The sequence below is a fragment of the Carcharodon carcharias genome (genome assembly GCF_017639515.1).
Source record: "Carcharodon carcharias isolate sCarCar2 chromosome 37 unlocalized genomic scaffold, sCarCar2.pri SUPER_37_unloc_1, whole genome shotgun sequence".
NCBI lineage: Eukaryota > Metazoa > Chordata > Chondrichthyes > Lamniformes > Lamnidae > Carcharodon > Carcharodon carcharias.
Window position 1 is genome coordinate 2963988 of NW_024470758.1, and position 17113 is coordinate 2981100.

General features: G+C 54.0%; 1 protein-coding gene across 1 annotated transcript in view; it reads left to right on the forward strand.

The window, feature by feature from the left end:
- naaladl1 (N-acetylated alpha-linked acidic dipeptidase like 1) overlaps positions 1-17113 on the forward strand; it is a 57199-nt gene that overhangs the window by 36099 nt on the left and 3987 nt on the right. The window contains exons 14-19 of the mRNA XM_041181836.1: positions 2443-2534; positions 5450-5540; positions 8175-8256; positions 12423-12596; positions 15865-15952; positions 16972-17064. Of these exons, the coding sequence (XP_041037770.1) occupies positions 2443-2534; positions 5450-5540; positions 8175-8256; positions 12423-12596; positions 15865-15952; positions 16972-17064 (620 nt within the window). The remainder of the gene's footprint in view (positions 1-2442; positions 2535-5449; positions 5541-8174; positions 8257-12422; positions 12597-15864; positions 15953-16971; positions 17065-17113) is intronic.

A 17113-nucleotide genomic window follows, 5' to 3' on the forward strand; every position in this document is an offset into this window, starting at 1 on the left:
CCCCGACCCCCTTCACCTCACCCCCCCGACCCCCTTCACCTCACCCCCCGACCCCCTTCACCTCACCCCCCGACCCCCTTCACCTCACCCCCCCGACCCCCTTCACCTCACCTCCCCAACCCCCTTCACCTCACCCCCCCCACCCTCTCCCTCACCCTCACCCCCCTTCACCTCACCTCCCCGACCCCCTTCACCTCACCCCCCCCATCCCCTTCACCTCACCCCCCCAACCCCCTTCACCTCACCCCCCCAACCCCCCGACCCCCTTCACCTTACCCCCCCCCCCCCGACCCCCTTCACCTCACCCCCCCGACCCCCTTCACCTCACCCCCCCCGACCCCCTTCACCTCACCCCCCCGACCCCCTTCACCTCACCCCCCAACCCCCCGACCCCCTTCACCTCACCCCCCCAACCCCCTTCACCTCACCCCCCTGACCCCCTTCACCTCACCCCCCCTGACCCCCTTCACCTCACCCCCCCGACCCCCTTCACCTCACCCCCCCCCACCCCCTTCACCTCACCCCCCCCCGACCCCCTTCACCTCACCCCCCCGACCCCCTTCACCTCACCCCCCCAACCCCCCGACCCCCTTCACCTTACCCCCCGACCCCCTTCACCTCACCCCCCCACCCCCTCCCTCACCCCCCCCGACCCCCTTCACCTCACCCCCCCGACCCCCTTTCACCTCACCCCCCCGACCCCCTTCACCTCACCCCCCCCGACCCCCTTTCACCTCACCCCCCCGACCCCCTTCACCTCACCCCCCCGACCCCCTTTCACCTCACCCCCCCGACCCCCTTCACCTCACCCCCCCGACCCCCTTTCACCTCACCCCCCCGACCCCCTTTCACCTCACCCCCCCGACCCCCTTTCACCTCACCCCCCCGACCCCCTTCACCTCACCCCATCAGCAAACCCTTCTGTTCCTCTCTCCCTTGCGTTTATCCCGCTTTCCCCCCTTTAAATGTACTGAGACCACTCACCTCAACCACTCCGCGAGGGGTCTGGAGAGAGCAAAGGAGGAGAAACTGTTTCGACCGGCGGGAGGGGTTGGTGACCGGAGGGACGCAGGTTGAAGATCATCAGCAGAAAGCTCCAGCGGTGGGGACGAGGAGGATTGTTTTTACACAGCGAGCTGCTGTGATCTGGAAGGCGCTGCCTGAAAGGGCGGCGGAAGCAGATTCAATCGGAACTTTCAAAAGGGAGATTGGATAAATACTTAAAAAGGAGAAATTTGCAGAGCTGTGGGGGAAAGAACAGCCGGGGGGTGGGATTAATTGGATAGCTCTTTCAAAGAGCCAGCACAGTCCTGATGGGACGAATGGTCTCCATCTGCTCTGTAAGATTCTATCATCTCTGTGGCAGTGAGTTCCGCACTCTCGCCACTCTCTGGGTAAAGAAGTTTCTCCCGAGTTCCTTATTGGATTTGTTAGTGGCTATCTGCTATCTATGGCTCCTAGTTCTGGTCTCCCCACTTGCCTTGTTGGGCAGTCCCTCGGGATCCAGGCGGACTTGCCTCCGCTCCGGCTCGATGGGTTCTGGGACAGCTGATAAGTCCGGTGTGCGATTTGCAGACTCTGCCACCTGTTGGGACAAGCAGTGCCTGAAGGGTTGGGTCGATGGGTTGTTTGGAGGCCCTCGCGCACCCTCCCTCCGATGTCCCGACTCCACCTCTGCACGTTCCCGACGGAGCATCTCGAGGTGCCCGCTGCCTTCCCGGGCGAGCCCCCTCCGTTTTGTTCGGTAACGAGCCAGAGGCAGCCATGAGTCGACGGGGACGTTTGACCTTTGACCTCTTCCGAGACGCTCAGAGGACATCCCTCAAAGCGTCCCCACTGTCCTCCTGGGAGTCTCCTGCCTCCACCGAGTTCCGGGTAGAGCAGTTGCTTCGGGAGTCTGGTCTCAGGCGTACGAGCGACATGTCTCATGCAGCGGAGCTGGCTCTGTGATTAGTGCCTCGATGCTGGGCGTGTTGGCTTGGAAGAGGACCCTGCTGTTGGACTGCCTTTCATGTCCCCGGGTCTTGTGAAGACCCCGCTGGTGGTACTTCTCCAGCGCTTTGAGGTACCTGTCGTAAGTTTCCCAAGTCTCCAAAGCATAGGGATCACGGCTGTCCAGTAAACCATGACCTTAGACTTGGGCTTGAGGTCCTGCACTGTAATGTTGCTGCACTCCTGATTTTTTTTTATTCATTGGCTAGGCCAGCATTTATTGCCCATCCCTAATTGCCCCTTGAGAAGGTGGGGGTGAGCCGCCTTCCTGAATTGCTGCAGTCCCTGTGGTGTAGGTACGCCCACAGTTCTGTTAGGGAGGGAGTTCCAGGATTTTGACCCAGCGACAGCGAAGGAACGGCCGATATTTTTCCAAGTCAGGATGGTGATGCATCACCTTTTGCTAAAACCATGACTGGGCTTTTACTGATTATGCTCCTTGGTTACTAGGTCACAGTTCCCGGACACCAAGACCTGTCAGTCTATGAGAACTGGAAGAAGCATTCGAACCGTACGAGTCCTCTCCATGGTGTCATCCCGAAGTAAGATCCCTCCTAGATGCCTAACCTCTACCTGCATTTTACTAAACATCTGATGCACAGCTTTATCCCAGTGATAAATTCCCTCTCTTTCTACCATGGTAGTGACCACTGCAATGGTGAGGTGGGGGTGACATCGAGGTAGCATTTGACCAAGTGTGGCATCAAACAGCCCAAGGAAAATTGGTCAATGGGAATCAGAGTGGGTAACCACTTCACTGGGGGACACGTCTACTGAGACATGTAGAGGAACAGAGGGACCGAGTGCATGGACACCTGAATGTAGCAGGATGGGTAGGTAAGCTGGCTTAGAAGGTACATGGGATACTTTCGCTTATTAACCAAGGCTTAGCATATAGGAGCCATGTGTTTACGCCAGAACTGTATTCAGGATGGGGTCATCGCTGGCTAGGCCCAGCATTTGTTACTCACCCCTAATTGCCCTTCAGAAGGTGGTGGTCAGCCAACTTCTTGAACGGCTGCAGTCCGTGTGGTGTGGGCACACCCACGGCGCTGTTAGGGAGGGAGTTCCACGGTTTTGACCCAGCGACAGTGAAGGAGCGGCCGATATATTTCCAAGTCAGGATGGTGAGTGATTTGGGGGCGTGAACTTGCCGGCCAATTAAGTGGGCTCCTTTCTATTGTGGGAGCTTCCGTGGAGCGTTGTGGGAGCTGCACCCATCCAGGCGAGTGGGGAGTATTCCATCCTTGTGGATGGTGGACAGGCTCCGGGAGGTCAGGAGGCAGGTTAATCTCCACAGAATTCCCAGCCTCTGAGCTGCTCTGGTCTTTACTCCCTGTATGCTGTGCATGCAATATCGGGCATAAGGCCCTCTGTCTCGGTTTTATTGGGGCGTTTGTATTTTTCCAGACGCTGAATACGTAGCATCAACCGTGCACTGGGACGGGGATGAGAGAGAACGCTGTGTTTCCCTGTGGGATGGGGAGTATCTAAAAGGACCATTGCCCCGTATAACTGAAGCTGGTGAATGTGCCTGAGGCCTCAGTACCAGCTGGGTTGCTGTGTGGCACAGTACCACTGAGAGAGACCAAAAGGAATGTAAATCAGGGATTGAGGAAAATAGGAGTCAGTAATTCAGCTTCTCGAACCTTTGCCCCATTCTGTTAGATCATGGCCGACCTGCACCTCAAAACCCCGTTAACTGTGTATCTCTCCTTGACCTTGCTCAATGAAAACCCATCGATCTCTTCTTTGAAGTCTCCTACCAAAGCGAGCCCCACAAGGACGAACATTTCTATTCCATTACCCTGTCTTCCAAGCCCCTGGCCCCATCCGAAATGCTGGGAGGTAACAGGCTAATTCGGGGGATGCAGCTGAGGGTGATTCCCAGGTTAAGAGTCTCCGCGGTCAGTAAGGGATCTCGAAAGGTAAAGATCGGAAGAATACAAGGATCCCGGCCGATATCAGTCCTGGGGTCCCGGCGATCCCATTTTGGGGTCCTGCGTAAGGATAATGACACCCTATCCTTTCTCTGCGTCCTTCAATGACAGCAGAGTTAAGCTTACAGTGCGTACGGACCGGATCCTTCATGGGTCAGGATTCTCGGACAGGGCACAGCTGGAATTCCTCAGGATCCCTTGGCTCAGGTCCAGGGAGTGAGCTCACGGAAGCCAACGGCACAGAAAGCAGCCATTCGGCCCATCATGTCTGCACCGGCTCTCTTGAGCATTTTAACTTGGCGCCAATCTCCTGCCTTTTACCCCGTAACCCTGCCCATTGTTTCCATCCAGATAATCGTCCAACGCCCCCCTGGAAAGCCTCAACTGAACCTGCGTCCACCACCCCTTCCAGTCAGCACATTCCAGACCCTAACCGCTTGCTGTGTGAGAACGTTTTTTCTTAATTTTTTCTTTTTGGCTTCATCCCACCTTCTGTGCCCCCATGATGACTCCGTTGGCAAGGATGCCTGCCCAACGACCCCCCTGCAACGCCCCCCCCCGCCGCCGCCCCACCCCCCACCTCTCCCCCACCCCCACCCAAAAAGGCCATCGTAACATCAGCCAAGATCCAGTTCGCGCCACGAGTTCGGGGTCACCGCCGAAGTTGTACCGACCGGTTAGGAAGATTCCGGCAGAGATTTCTGGCACTGCTCGGATTCCAACTCCACCGGGAATGTGACAGTCCCTCAATCACCCCGTGGGACAGCGCCTCGGCCCTGCATACGTGCACAGCAGGATGGGGCGCGCCAGTCTGTTCCCCCACTTACCCTCCTTCCACCCCTCTACCCCCCATAATTGTTCGGAGTTGGGTTAGAGACCGGGGTGGGGGTGGGTAGAAATTGGCTCCAATTCCAGCCTCTGGTCACCGATCAGCAACTAGTTGGATGAATTATGTGTCTGTCGGCGAAGAGGAAGACAGATGTGGCAGTATTGTCAATGGACTGGTAATCCCGAGGTCCAGGCTGATGCTCTGGGCGGGGGGGCCGGGGTGGAGAGACACAGGTTCAAATCCCACCACGGCAGCTGGTGGAATTTAAATGCAGTTAATAAATCTGGAATTATAAAGCTAGTTTCAGTAATAGTGACCATGACAACCATCATCGATTGGTGCAAAAAAAACCCCATCTGGTTCACTAATGTCCTTTAGGGGAGGAAATCTGCTGTCCTTACCCGGTCTGGGCCTTCATGTGACTCCAGACCCACACAGCGATGTGGTCGACTCTTAACTGGCCTCTCAGCCAAACAAGCCACTCAGTTCAAGGCAGCAAATGTTGGTCTTGCCCACATCCCATCGAAGAATTTAAAAAAATAAATAGCTTGCTGTCTGGCACCAGAGAATAGTTAGCCCCATCCCACTGCAGGTCACATTGTCCTGGGACAGGGGAGAGCTGGGGGAGGGGATGTGGTATTAAACCCAGCCACGGTGTCTTCCTAAGATATTCACTGCCTCTTCTCAGCATGGGGAGTCTGGGGGCAGGCAGCGACTACGCACCCTTCTTCCATTACCTTGGGATCAGCTCCATGGACATCTCATACACATACGACAAGGTAAGAGAAGTTCCTCCCGTTTCTCTCCGCTTCAGGGAGCGGCTGGCTCAGGGTGTGCTTGTGTTGGGTGAGGCGCAGTGTGCTGTCATGGTGGCTTGGTGCCGACTGGTGCCATGATACTACAGTGTTAATGTGGTGTGGGGAATTAGTACTGTGGGTTGTTGGTGGGTGGAGTTGGATGCGGGGTGCAGGGTATCAGAGTCGGGTTGTCAAGTGTTGTTTTGCATGCAGCTAATTGTGTGTGTGCGTTTGTGTGTGTGTGTGTCTCTGAGTGTGAGCTTGTGTGTGTTTGTGTGTGTGTGTGTGTCTCTGAGTGTGAGCTTGTGTGCTTTTGTGTGTGTGTGTGTCTCTGAGTGTGAGCTTGTGTGTGTTTGTGTGCCTTTGTGTGTGTGTTTCTCTGAGTGTGAGCTTGTGTGTGTTTGTGTGCTTTTGTGTGTGTGTTTCTCTGAGTGTGAGCTTGTGTGTGTTTGTGTGCTTTTGTGTGTGTCTCTCTGAGTGTGAGCCTGTCTGATTGTCAGTGTGTTGTTGCAGGTGTTTCTGTCCATATGTTTTTGTCAGTGTTTTTCTCCATGTGTTTTTGCCGGTATCTGTGCGTTTTTTGCTGGTATCTTTTTTTTTGCCAGTGTATTTTTGTATTTGTATTTTTTGCCAGTATCTGCATATTCTTAACGGTGTCTGAGTTTTTTGCCAGTGTCTATGTTTTTTGCCGCTGTCTGTGTGTTTTTTGCGGTGTCTATGTGCTTTTTGCCGGTGTCTGTGTGCTTTTTGCCGGTGTCTGTGTTTTTTGCCGGTGTCTGTGTGTTTTTTGCCGGTGTCTGTGTGTTTTTTGCCGGTGTCAGTGTGTTTTTTGCTGGTGTCTGTTTTTTGCCGGTGTCTGTGTGTTTTTTGCCGGTGTCTGTGTGTTTTTTGCCGGTGTCTTGTGTGCTTTTTGCCAGTGTCTGTGCTTTTTGCCGGTGTCTGTGTTTTTTGCCGGTGTATGTGTGCTTTTTGCCGGTGTCTGTGTGCTTTTTGCCAGTGTCTGTGTGTTTTTTGCCGGTGTGTGTGTGTGTTTTTTGCAGTGTCTGCGTGTTTTGCCAGTGTCTGTGTGTTTTTTGCAGTGTCTGTGTGTTTTGCCAGTGTCTGTGTGTGTTTTGCCGGTGTCTGTGTGTTTTTTGCCGGTGTCTGTGTTTTTTGCCAGTGTCTGTGTTTTTTGCCGGTGTCTGTGTGCTTTTTGCCGGTGTCTGTGTGTGTTTTTGCCGGTGTCTGTGTGTGTTTTGCGGTGTCTGTGTGTGTTTTGCCGGTGTCTGTGTGTGTTTTGCCGGTGTCTGTGTGTTTTTTGCCGGTGTGTGTGTGCTTTTTGCCGGTGTGTGTGTGCTTTTTGCCGGTGTGTGTGTGCTTTTTGCCGGTGTGTGTGTGTTTTTTGCCGGTGTGTGTGTGTTTTTTGCCGGTGTGTGTGTGTTTTTTGCAGTGTCTGTGTGTTTTGCCAGTGTCTGTGTGTGTTTTGCCGGTGTCTGTGTGTTTTTTGCTGGTGTCTGTGTTTTTTGCCAGTGTCTGTGTTTTTTGCCGGTGTCTGTGTGCTTTTTGCTGGTGTCTGTGTGTGTTTTTGCCGGTGTCTGTGTGTGTGTTTTGTGGTGTCTGTGTGTGTTTTGCCAGTGTCTGTGTGTTTTTTGCCGGTGTGTGTGTGCCTTTTGCCGGTGTGTGTGTGTTTTTTGCCGGTGTGTGTGTGTTTTTTGCCGGTGTGTGTGTTTTTTGCCGGTGTCTGTGTTTTTTTTTACCAGTGTCTGTGCTTTTTGCCGGTGTCTGTGTTTTTTGCCGGTGTCTGTGTTGTTTGCCGGTGTCTGTGTGCTTTTTGCCGGTGTCTGTGTGCTTTTTGCCAGTGTCTGTGTGGTTTTTGCCGGTGTGTGTGTGTTTTTTGCAGTGTCTGCGTGTTTTGCCGGTGTCTGTGTGTTTTTTGCAGTGTCTGTATGTTTTGCCAGTGTCTGTGTGTGTTTTGCCGGTGTCTGTGTGTTTTTTGCCGGTGTCTGTGTGTTTTTTGCTGGTGTCTGTGTTTTTTGCCGGTGTCTGTGTGCTTTTTGCCGGTGTCTGTGTGTTTTTTGCCGGTGTCTGTGGGTGTTTTGCGGTGTCTGTGTGTGTTTTGCCGGTGTCTGTGTGTTTTTTGCCGGTGTGTGTGTTTTTTGCTGGTGTCTGTGTGCTTTTTGCCGGTGTGTGTGTTTTTTTTGTCGGTGTGTTTGTGTTTTTTGCAGTGTCTGTGTGTTTTTTGCCGGTGTCTGTGTTTTTTTTTACCAGTGTCTGTGCTTTTTGCCGGTGTCTGTGTTTTTTGCCGGTGTCTGTGTTTTATTTTTACCAGTGTCTGTGTTTTTTTTACCAGTGTCTGTGTTTTTTGCCGGTGTCTGTGCTTTTTGCCGGTGTCTGTGTTTTTTGCCGGTGTCTGTGTTTTTTTTTTACCAGTGTCTGTGTTTTTTTTTACCAGTGTCTGTGTTTTTTGCCGGTGTCTGTGTTTTTTGCCGGTGTCTGTGTTTTTTTTACCAGTGTCTGTGTTTTTTTTACCAGTGTCTGTGCTTTTTGCCGGTGTCTGTGTGTTTTTGGTATTTTTGCAGGCATTTCTACGTGGGGCGTGTGAATTCCACTAAATCCTACTCTGTCTCCTCTCCCAAGACAAAAACGAAAGCTCGAATCTACCCTGCTTACCACACAGCCTACGATACCTTCGATTATGCCTCTCGCTTCATCGACCCAGGTATGTGTGGGTCATCCTGGCACTGAATTTCCCTCCACCTGCAGGTGAGGGAGCAGCAAGGTTTGGGGGTGGGGTGAGGGGGGTGGTTGGTGGAGATGTGCACGCGGTTCCCAGTGTGGTTCTCACTCTGACTGAGGCAGGAGCTGAGGAGTAGGAAGAGGATCAGTTCAGGACACTTGCACAGCAGCAACTGGTTACAGAGAGTGTCTTGCAGAGCAGTGGGCACAGTGCCCAGCGCCACTGCCTGAGCGGGGTGGTGATGGAGCACCATCTAGGGATGTCACCATTCACGGGGTTACAGATTGTCCACAAAGACAAAGTGAGAGCTCCCCTTCGCCACCTTGTGGCCATTCAGCCGCACTGACAAACAGGCGGCACACTGGGATCTCTGCTCTCAGTGGCTCTTGGCTCAGTCATTAGTCTCCAGTCTCTCCCTCTGAGAGGCTCCAGCCCCAGTCCAGACACTTGAGCTCAAAGTCCAGGACAACACTCCCACTGCCAGTGCTGAAGAGGCACCGCACTGTCGGAGGGTCAGTACTGAAGGAGTGCTGCACTGTCGGAGGGTCAGTACTGAGGGAGTGCTGCACTGTCGGAGGGTCAGTACTGAGGGGGTGCTGCACTGTCGGAGGGTCAGTACTGAGAGAGTGCTGCACTGTCGGAGGGTCAGTACTGAGGGAGTGCTGCACTGTCGGAGGGTCAGTACTGAGGGAGTGCTGCACTGTCGGAGGGTCAGTACTGAGAGAGTGCTGCACTGTCAGAGGGTCAGTACTGAGGGAGTGCTGCACTGTCGGAGGGTCAGTACTGAGAGAGCGCTGCGCTGTCAGAGGGTCAGTACTGAGGGAGTGCTGCACTGTCGGAGGGTCAGTACTGAGGGAATGCTGCACTGTCGGAGGGTGAGTACTGAGGGGGTGCTGCACTGTCGGAGGGTCAGTACTGAGAGAGTGCTGCACTGTCGGAGGGTCAGTACTGAGAGAGCGCTGCGCTGTCGGAGGTTCAGTACTGAGGGAGCGCTGCACTGTCGGAGGGTCAGTACCGAGGGAATGCTGCAGTGTCAGAGGGTCAGTACTGAGGGAGCGCTGCACTGTCGGAGGGTCGGTACTGAGGGAGCGCTGCGCTGTCAGAGGGTCAGTACTAGGGGAGTGCTGCACTGTCGGAGGGTCAGTACTGAGGGAGTGCTGCACTGTCGGAGGGTCAGTACTGAGGGAGTGCAGCATTGTTGGAGGGTCAGTACTGAGGGAGTGCAGCACTGTCAAGTATCAGTACTGACGGAGTGCTGCACTGTTGAAAGGTCAGTACTGAGGGAGTGCAGCACTGTCGGAGGGTCAGCACTGAGGGAGTGCAGCACTACCAGAGGGTCAGTACTGAGTGAATGCTGCAGTGTCAGAGGCCCAGTACTGAGTGAATGCTGTACTATTGGAGGGTCAGTATTGAAGGAGCGTCACACTGCCGGAGGGTCAGCCTTTTGGATTGGAAGAAGAACAAGGGAGCTCCCCCTAGTGTCCTGACCAATATTTTGCCCTAACCAACATCGTGGAAACAGATGATCTGTTGCGTTACCACATAGTTTGTTTGTGGGAGCTTCCTGCGCTCAAATTGGCTGCTGCGTTTCCCACATTACAACAGTGATTATGTTTCAAGAAAGTACTTCATTGGTTGTAAAGCGCTTCAACACGTTCCTGAGGTGGCGAAAGGTGTGGAGTAAAAGGTTAACGTCAGAGGCCTACATGATGGTGACGCAATAACATCAGGTCACATGACTGAAAAGCGAGCAGCATCTGGAAGGAGGAGCTCCGACCTTGTGTAGGGATCCAAACGTGTAAATACTTGCTGTAAATAAAGAGTAACGTTTTTGAGAACCTACAGTCTTGAGCAGCTCTCTCTTTGGGAGAATAGATGACCTTCAAGACCCCCATCTAGACCCCGACCACGAGATCAACTACGACGGCAGAGAGCAAAAAGCCCAGCGAATGTTAAAAAAATAAACTACAGGGCGGACAGGAAAGAGAGATCCGCGAAGCAAGGACCGAAGGAAATCAGTCGAGACTCACCAAGATATTGGAAGTTTGTGGGTGCAGCAGATACAAGTGAAGAGACAGACTGAGAGTCCAGGCAGCAGCGAGCACAGGCCCAATGCACCCAGCAGGTCCAGTGAAGCGGCAACAGTTCCGGGGCTCGGCCGAATGTTAGAAACATAGAAACTAGGAGCAGGAGGAGGCCATTCAGCCCTTCGAGCCTGCTCCACCATTCATTATGATCGTGGCTGATCATCCAACTCAATAGCCTGCTCCCACTTTCTCCCCGTACCCTTTGACCCCTTTCGCCCCCAAGAGCTATATCTAACTCCTTCTTGAAAACATACAATGTTTTGGCCTCAACTACTTTCTGTGGTAGCGAATTCCACAGGCTCACCACTCTCTGGGTGAAGACATTTCTCCTCATCTCAGTCCTAAATGGTCTACCCCGTATCCTCCAGACTGTGACCCCTGGTTCTGGACTCCCCCCCACCATCGGGAACATCCTTCCTGCATCTACCCTGTCTGGTCCTGTTAGAATTCTATAGGTTTCTATGAGAATCACATGTCTCAAAACCGAGGTTTTCTTTTACAAAGTGAAAGGTTTTGGCATTATCTGGACATGGGGGTGCGAACCTGCGGTGATTTTATTTTTAAAGAAGGTCATAGGTTCACCTAGGAACTTGTAAACAAGCAGGCCTCTCCCAAGAAATCCACTGACCTATATGGTACTTGAGAAGGAGTTGTTTGAGTGTTTGAACTGCAAAGCGCTTTACTGAATGAAGGGCTGGGAGACGATAAAGGCGAGGGAGGGAGGGAAAAGAAACTTAAAAGTGTGAACCTGCTTGTTTTGAGGGCAGCCTTGTTGGAGAATAAGCTGAGGAAGGAAGGTTACCTTGACTGGCTCCCTCCCTCCCTCTCTACCTTGCCTAACATTGCGTGTGGCTATCAACCTGTAGCCAGAGAGCCCTCGTCTGAGTGTAACTCGTCTGCAGTTGGACCTGTTAAGCTAAGACCAGTGGAGAGAACTTCCAGGCATCCACTGGGACCAGTCAGGACACGAGAGATCTCCAGGTCGACAGCATCGTGGACTTTATCCTGTACTTTACAATGCGCATCCTCCAAAGCCCATCTCTGGAGAGAGACTCTGTCTTTTGTCTGTGTGTGTGTGCTGGGGGAATTCTTTAGGAAGAGATAAGATAGTTATACTTCCTGATTACAATTGTGTGTTAGCCAGGACTTGCAACTTGTTAACTGAAGTTTTGTTTTAAAATAAATTAATGGTTCTGAGTTATTGAAAGAAGCCTGGTCAGAGCCTCTTTTCTCCTGGGTACTTGAGGTCGTTTTGGTGAGAAGATCAAACATTTAAGTTAACGACGAGGCCTGTGGAGGAGTGGGGCTTGACAATGAGCGCACTACCCCCACCCCAGTCGTAACAGAGAAGCAGCCAGGCTCGAAACTTTGTTCACAGGCACAGGGGTTGTGAGTTAACAGTGCTGAAGCCCAGGGAGAGAGCGTGGGTTCGAGACCAACAGAGGGAAGGTACAATCACTGAAGGAGCTCCACAAGCAGGATCGTACAGACCAGGGTATCATGAGGATAACCCTCAGCGTCTTATCTTTGGTTTTAAGAAACTACAGTCTTGGGCAGCATAACTTGAGAGAATAGACAACCCCAAAGAACCTTGTTGACACCCCGAACACACAACGATGCTCTAGAGTCGCAAGGCATTTCCTGTTTTACCCACGGTCCCATTAACAACAGTCTATAGTCAGTAAGCTGTGCATTGTCTATAACCACCCCCCTGAGGGGCAAACACTGACACTGCATTGTCACTATCCCCCCCCTAATCCCACCACTGCCCCCGAGGGGCAAATACTGGTGTTATTATTTGACAGAGACATTGTCTTTCCAAAGGAACCAGGCAGCTGAGGCCTGGTCTCAGGTCAAAAGCCTGACTATGGCTCTGAGCCATGAATCCTCTGCATGTTGGCCCACTGCGTGATCTGCCCCCCCACAGCAGCAATTCGATCCTGTCTATTTACTGCATCCCCCCCTCTCACCACCTCTGACCCTCACTGTGCCATGTGTGTCAGTTTGTAGTACCTGTGTGGTCAATCACCCAGACTCACCCACTCACTTTCCACACTTTAGGGTTCACCAGCCATCAGACGGTGGGCAGGACGGCTGGGAATGTGTTGCTGCGTCTGGCCGACAGTGCGATTCTCCCCTTCAACATCAGAGACTACAGCGAGGCCATTGAACAACTCTACCAGGCGGCAAAGGAGCTGTTCAACACAGAGCTCAGCAACCACAACATCTCCCTGGGTGAACATCACAGCAACAGACCACAGAGTCTGACCACTGCCCCCCACCCCCCAACCTCCACCCAATCCTCACCCCACCCACCCACATCCCCCAGCCCCCACACAGCCCACCCCCCACACAATCCTCTCCCCACTACACATCCCCCAGAATATGATTCCAGCCGATAACTCACCCGGGGTGTCTCTGATCTCGGGCTGATTCTGATCTCGGGCTGATTCTGATCTCAGGGTGTCGCTGATCTCGGGGTGTCTCTGATCTCGGGCTGACCCTGATCTCGGGGTGTCTCTGATCTCGGGGTGACCCTGATCCCGGGTGACTCTGATCTCGGGGTGTCGCTGATCTCGGGGTGACTCTGATCTCGAGTTGTCTCTGATCTCGGACTGATTCTGATCTCGGGGTGTCGCTGATCTCGGGGTGTCGCTGATCTCGGGGTGACTCTGATCTCGGGCTGATTCTGATCTCGGGGTGACTCTGATCTCGGAGCGTCGCTGATCTCAGGGTGTCGCTGATCGCCGGCTGATTCTGATCTCGGGCTGATTCTGATCTCGGACTGACTCTGATCTCAGGGTGACTCTGATCTCAGAGTGTTGCTGATCTCGGGGTGTCGCTGATCTCAGGGTGTCGCTAGTCTCAGGCTGATTCTGATCTCGGGGTGACTCTGATCTTGGGGCGTCTCTGATCGCGGGCTGACTCTGATCTCGGGCTGACTCTGATCTCGGGGTGTCGCTGATCTCGGGCTGTCTCTGATTTGGGCTGACGCTGATCTCGGGGTGACTCTGATCTCAGGGTGACTGATCTCAGGGTGATTCTGATCTCGGGGTGTCTCTGATCTCGGGGTGACCCTGATCCCGGGTGACTCTGATCTCGGGGTGACTCTGATCTCGGGGTGACCCTGATCTCGGGGTGTCTCTGATCTCGGGGTGACCCTGATCTCGGGGTGTCTCTGATCTCGGGGTGACTCTGATCTCGGGGTGTCGCTGATCTCGGGGTGACTCTGATCTCGGGGTGACTCTGATCTCGGGCTGATTCTGATCTCGGGGTGACTCTGATCTCGGGGTGACTCTGATCTCGGGATGTCGCTGATCTCAGGGTGACTCTGATCTTGGGGTGACCCTGATCTCGGGCTGACTCTGATCTCGGAGTGTCGCTGATCTCAGGCTGACTTTGATCTTGGGCTGATTCTGATCTCGGGCTGATTCTGATCTCGGGGTGACTCTGATCTTGGAGTGACTCTGATCTCAGAGTGACTCTGATCTCGGAGTGTCGCTGACCTCGGAGTGTCGCTGATCTTGGGCTGATTCTGATCTCGGGCTGATTCTGATCTCGGGCTGACTCTGATCTCGGGGTGACTCTGATCTCGGGGCGACTCTGATCTCGGGGCGTCTCTGATCTCGGGCTGACTCTGATCTCGGGGCGTCTCTGATCTCGGGCTGACTCTGATCTCGGGCTGTCTCTGATCTCGGGCTGTCTCTGATCTCGGGGCATCTCTGATCTCGGGGTGACTCTGATCCCGGGCTGACTCTGATCTCGGGCTGACTCTGATCTCGGAGTGTCGCTGATCTTGGGCTGATTTTGATCTCGGGGTGACTCTGATCTCGGGGTGACTCTGATCTCGGGGTGACTCTGATCTCAGGGTGACTCTGATCTCGGAGTGACTCTGATCTTGGAGTGTCGCTGATCTCAGGGCGTCGCTGATCTCGGGCTGATTCTGATCTCGGGGTGACTCTGATCTTGGGGCGACTGTGGTCTCGGGGTGACTCTGGTCTCGGGCTGATTCTGATCTCAGGGTGACTCTGATCTTGGGGTGACCCTGATCTCGGGCTGACTCTGATCTCGGAGTGTCGCTGATCTCAGGCTGACTTTGATCTTGGGCTGATTCTGATCTCGGGCTGATTCTGATCTCGGGGTGACTCTGATCTTGGAGTGACTCTGATCTCGGAGTGACTCTGATCTCGGAGTGTCGCTGACCTCGGAGTGTCGCTGATCTTGGGCTGATTCTGATCTCGGGCTGATTCTGATCTCGGGCTGACTCTGATCTCGGGCTGACTCTGATCTCGGGGCGACTCTGATCTCGGGGCGACTCTGATCTCGGGGCGTCTCTGATCTCGGGCTGACTCTGATCTCGGGGCGTCTCTGATCTCGGGCTGACTCTGATCTCGGGCTGACTCTGATCTCGGGGTGACTCTGATCTCGGGGTGACTCTGATCTCGGGATGTCGCTGATCTCGGGCTGATTCTGATCTTGGGCTGACTCTGATCTCGGGCTGACTCTGATCTCGGGCTGTCTCTGATCTCGGGCTGTCTCTGATCTCGGGGAGTCTCTGATCTCGGGGTGACTCTGATCCCGGGCTGACTCTGATCTCGGCTGTCTCTGATCTCGGGGCGTCTCTGATCTCGGGGTGACTCTGATCTCGGGGCGTCTCTGATCTCGGGGTGACTCTGATCTCGGGCTGACTCTGATCTCGGGCTGTCTCTGATCTCGGGGCGTCTCTGATCTCGGGGCGACTCTGATCTCGGGGCGTCTCTGATCTCGGGCTGACTCTGATCTCGGGGCGACTCTGATCTCGGGGTGTCTCTGATCTCGGGCTGACTCTGATCTCGGGGTGTCTCTGATCTCGGGGTGACTCTGATCTCGGGCTGACTCTGATCTCGGGCTGACTCTGATCTCGGGGCGTCTCTGATCTCGGGGCGTCTCTGATCCCGGGCTGACTCTGATCTCGGGCTGTCTCTGATCTCGGGGCGTCTCTGATCTCGGGGTGTCTCTGATCTCGGGCTGACTCTGATCTCGGGGTGTCTCTGATCTCGGGGTGTCTCTGATCTCGGGCTGACTCTGATCTCGGGCTGACTCTGATCTCGGGCTGACTCTGATCTCGGGGTGACTCTGATCTCGGGATGTCGCTGATCTCGGGGTGACTCTGATCTTGGGGTGACCCTGATCTCGGGCTGACTCTGATCTCGGAGTGTCGCTGATCTCAGGCTGACTTTGATCTTGGGCTGATTCTGATCTCGGGCTGATTCTGATCTCGGGGTGACTCTGATCTTGGAGTGACTCTGATCTCGGAGTGACTCTGATCTCGGAGTGTCGCTGACCTCGGGCTGACTCTGATCTCGGGGCGTCTCTGATCTCGGGGCGTCTCTGATCCCGGGCTGTCTCTGATCTCGGGGTGACTCTGATCCCGGGCTGACTCTGATCTCGGGGTGACTCTGATCTCGGGGTGACTCTGATCTCGGGGTGACTCTGATCTTGGGCTGTCTCTGCTGTTTTCCAGCTCCTCTTCATTCTGCGGTGACCAAGTTGAAAGAAGCAGCTGATGGGCTGCACCTTCGAATATCTGAAATGCAGGATCTGAGCACGAGGTGGGTGCCCCCTGCTCTCTGACCCTGACACCCTTAGTTACGCACGGCCTCTGAACCTGCTTCATCGACCTTACCATTCTGACAGTGGCAACTTATGATCCCATAAGTCTCACCCTAGGATTGTGGGTGTCACTGTTGGATTTCATAGGGAACATGCCACACAACCTCTGAACCCTTGGATGGCGTTGTGGGATGTTTGGGCAAGACTCCCTCGTGACCTTTGAACCAAGGCGGCTTCAAGGTGGTGACCCCAGATACTCACAAGCGAGGTCAGCATTTTTTGAGCGTGGTTTCGCTCCCATGTGTTACTGTCCAACGCCAGTTAAAATGGGCCCCTGGACTTGTTCAAACCCCAAAATACGGTGAACCCCAAGATCAGCAGGAATCGGGTCCTGCTCTCGTTCTCATGTCAAGAGGGGAAATGAGCAGGAAATGATCAGGTTAACTTTGCTGTGCACCTACAGGAGCAGGCATGGATAAACCCGCTCGGGTACCAGGCAGGAGGGGGTTTGTTTCTGCAGACTGCTCTCGCCTCTCGAGTCTGAAGGTCGTGGGTTCGAGTCCCACTCTGGAGACTCGAGCGCGTGAGTCTCAGCCGACACTCCCGGTGCAGTACCGAGGGCGCGCCCACACTGCCGGAGGTGCCATCTTTCAGACGAGGCCTTGAACCCAGGCCCTGCCGCCTGGACGTTGAGGTGGTGGCCACTATTTTGAAGAAGAGCAGGGGGGCTGGGGGAGAGTTCTGCCCCGGTGTCCTGGGGCCCAAACTTTACCCCTCGGTCAAGATAACGCAATAAACGCAATCTTTGTCAACGTCACCTTTGGTACTTGTGGGATCTTGCTGTGCGTAAAAAAAACGGCTGCTGCGTTCCCTGGGTTTCAGAAAGTACTTCATTGGCTATGGAGCGCTTTGGGACATCTGGCAGTTGTGAAAGGTGCTATAGAAATGTAAGTCACGCGCAGTTAGTGTTGGCTTCCTGCCCTTCTGATGGTGTCTCTCTGCTCCCTCTGTAATCCAGCCCACTCAAACAGCGGATGATCAATGATCAGCTGATGCTGCTGGAGAGGTCCTTCCTTGATCCCATGGCCTTTCCTGACAAGCTGTACTATCGGTAAGTCTGGCCGCTGGTCCTCGATAACCCACCGTATCCCCTCGTCACA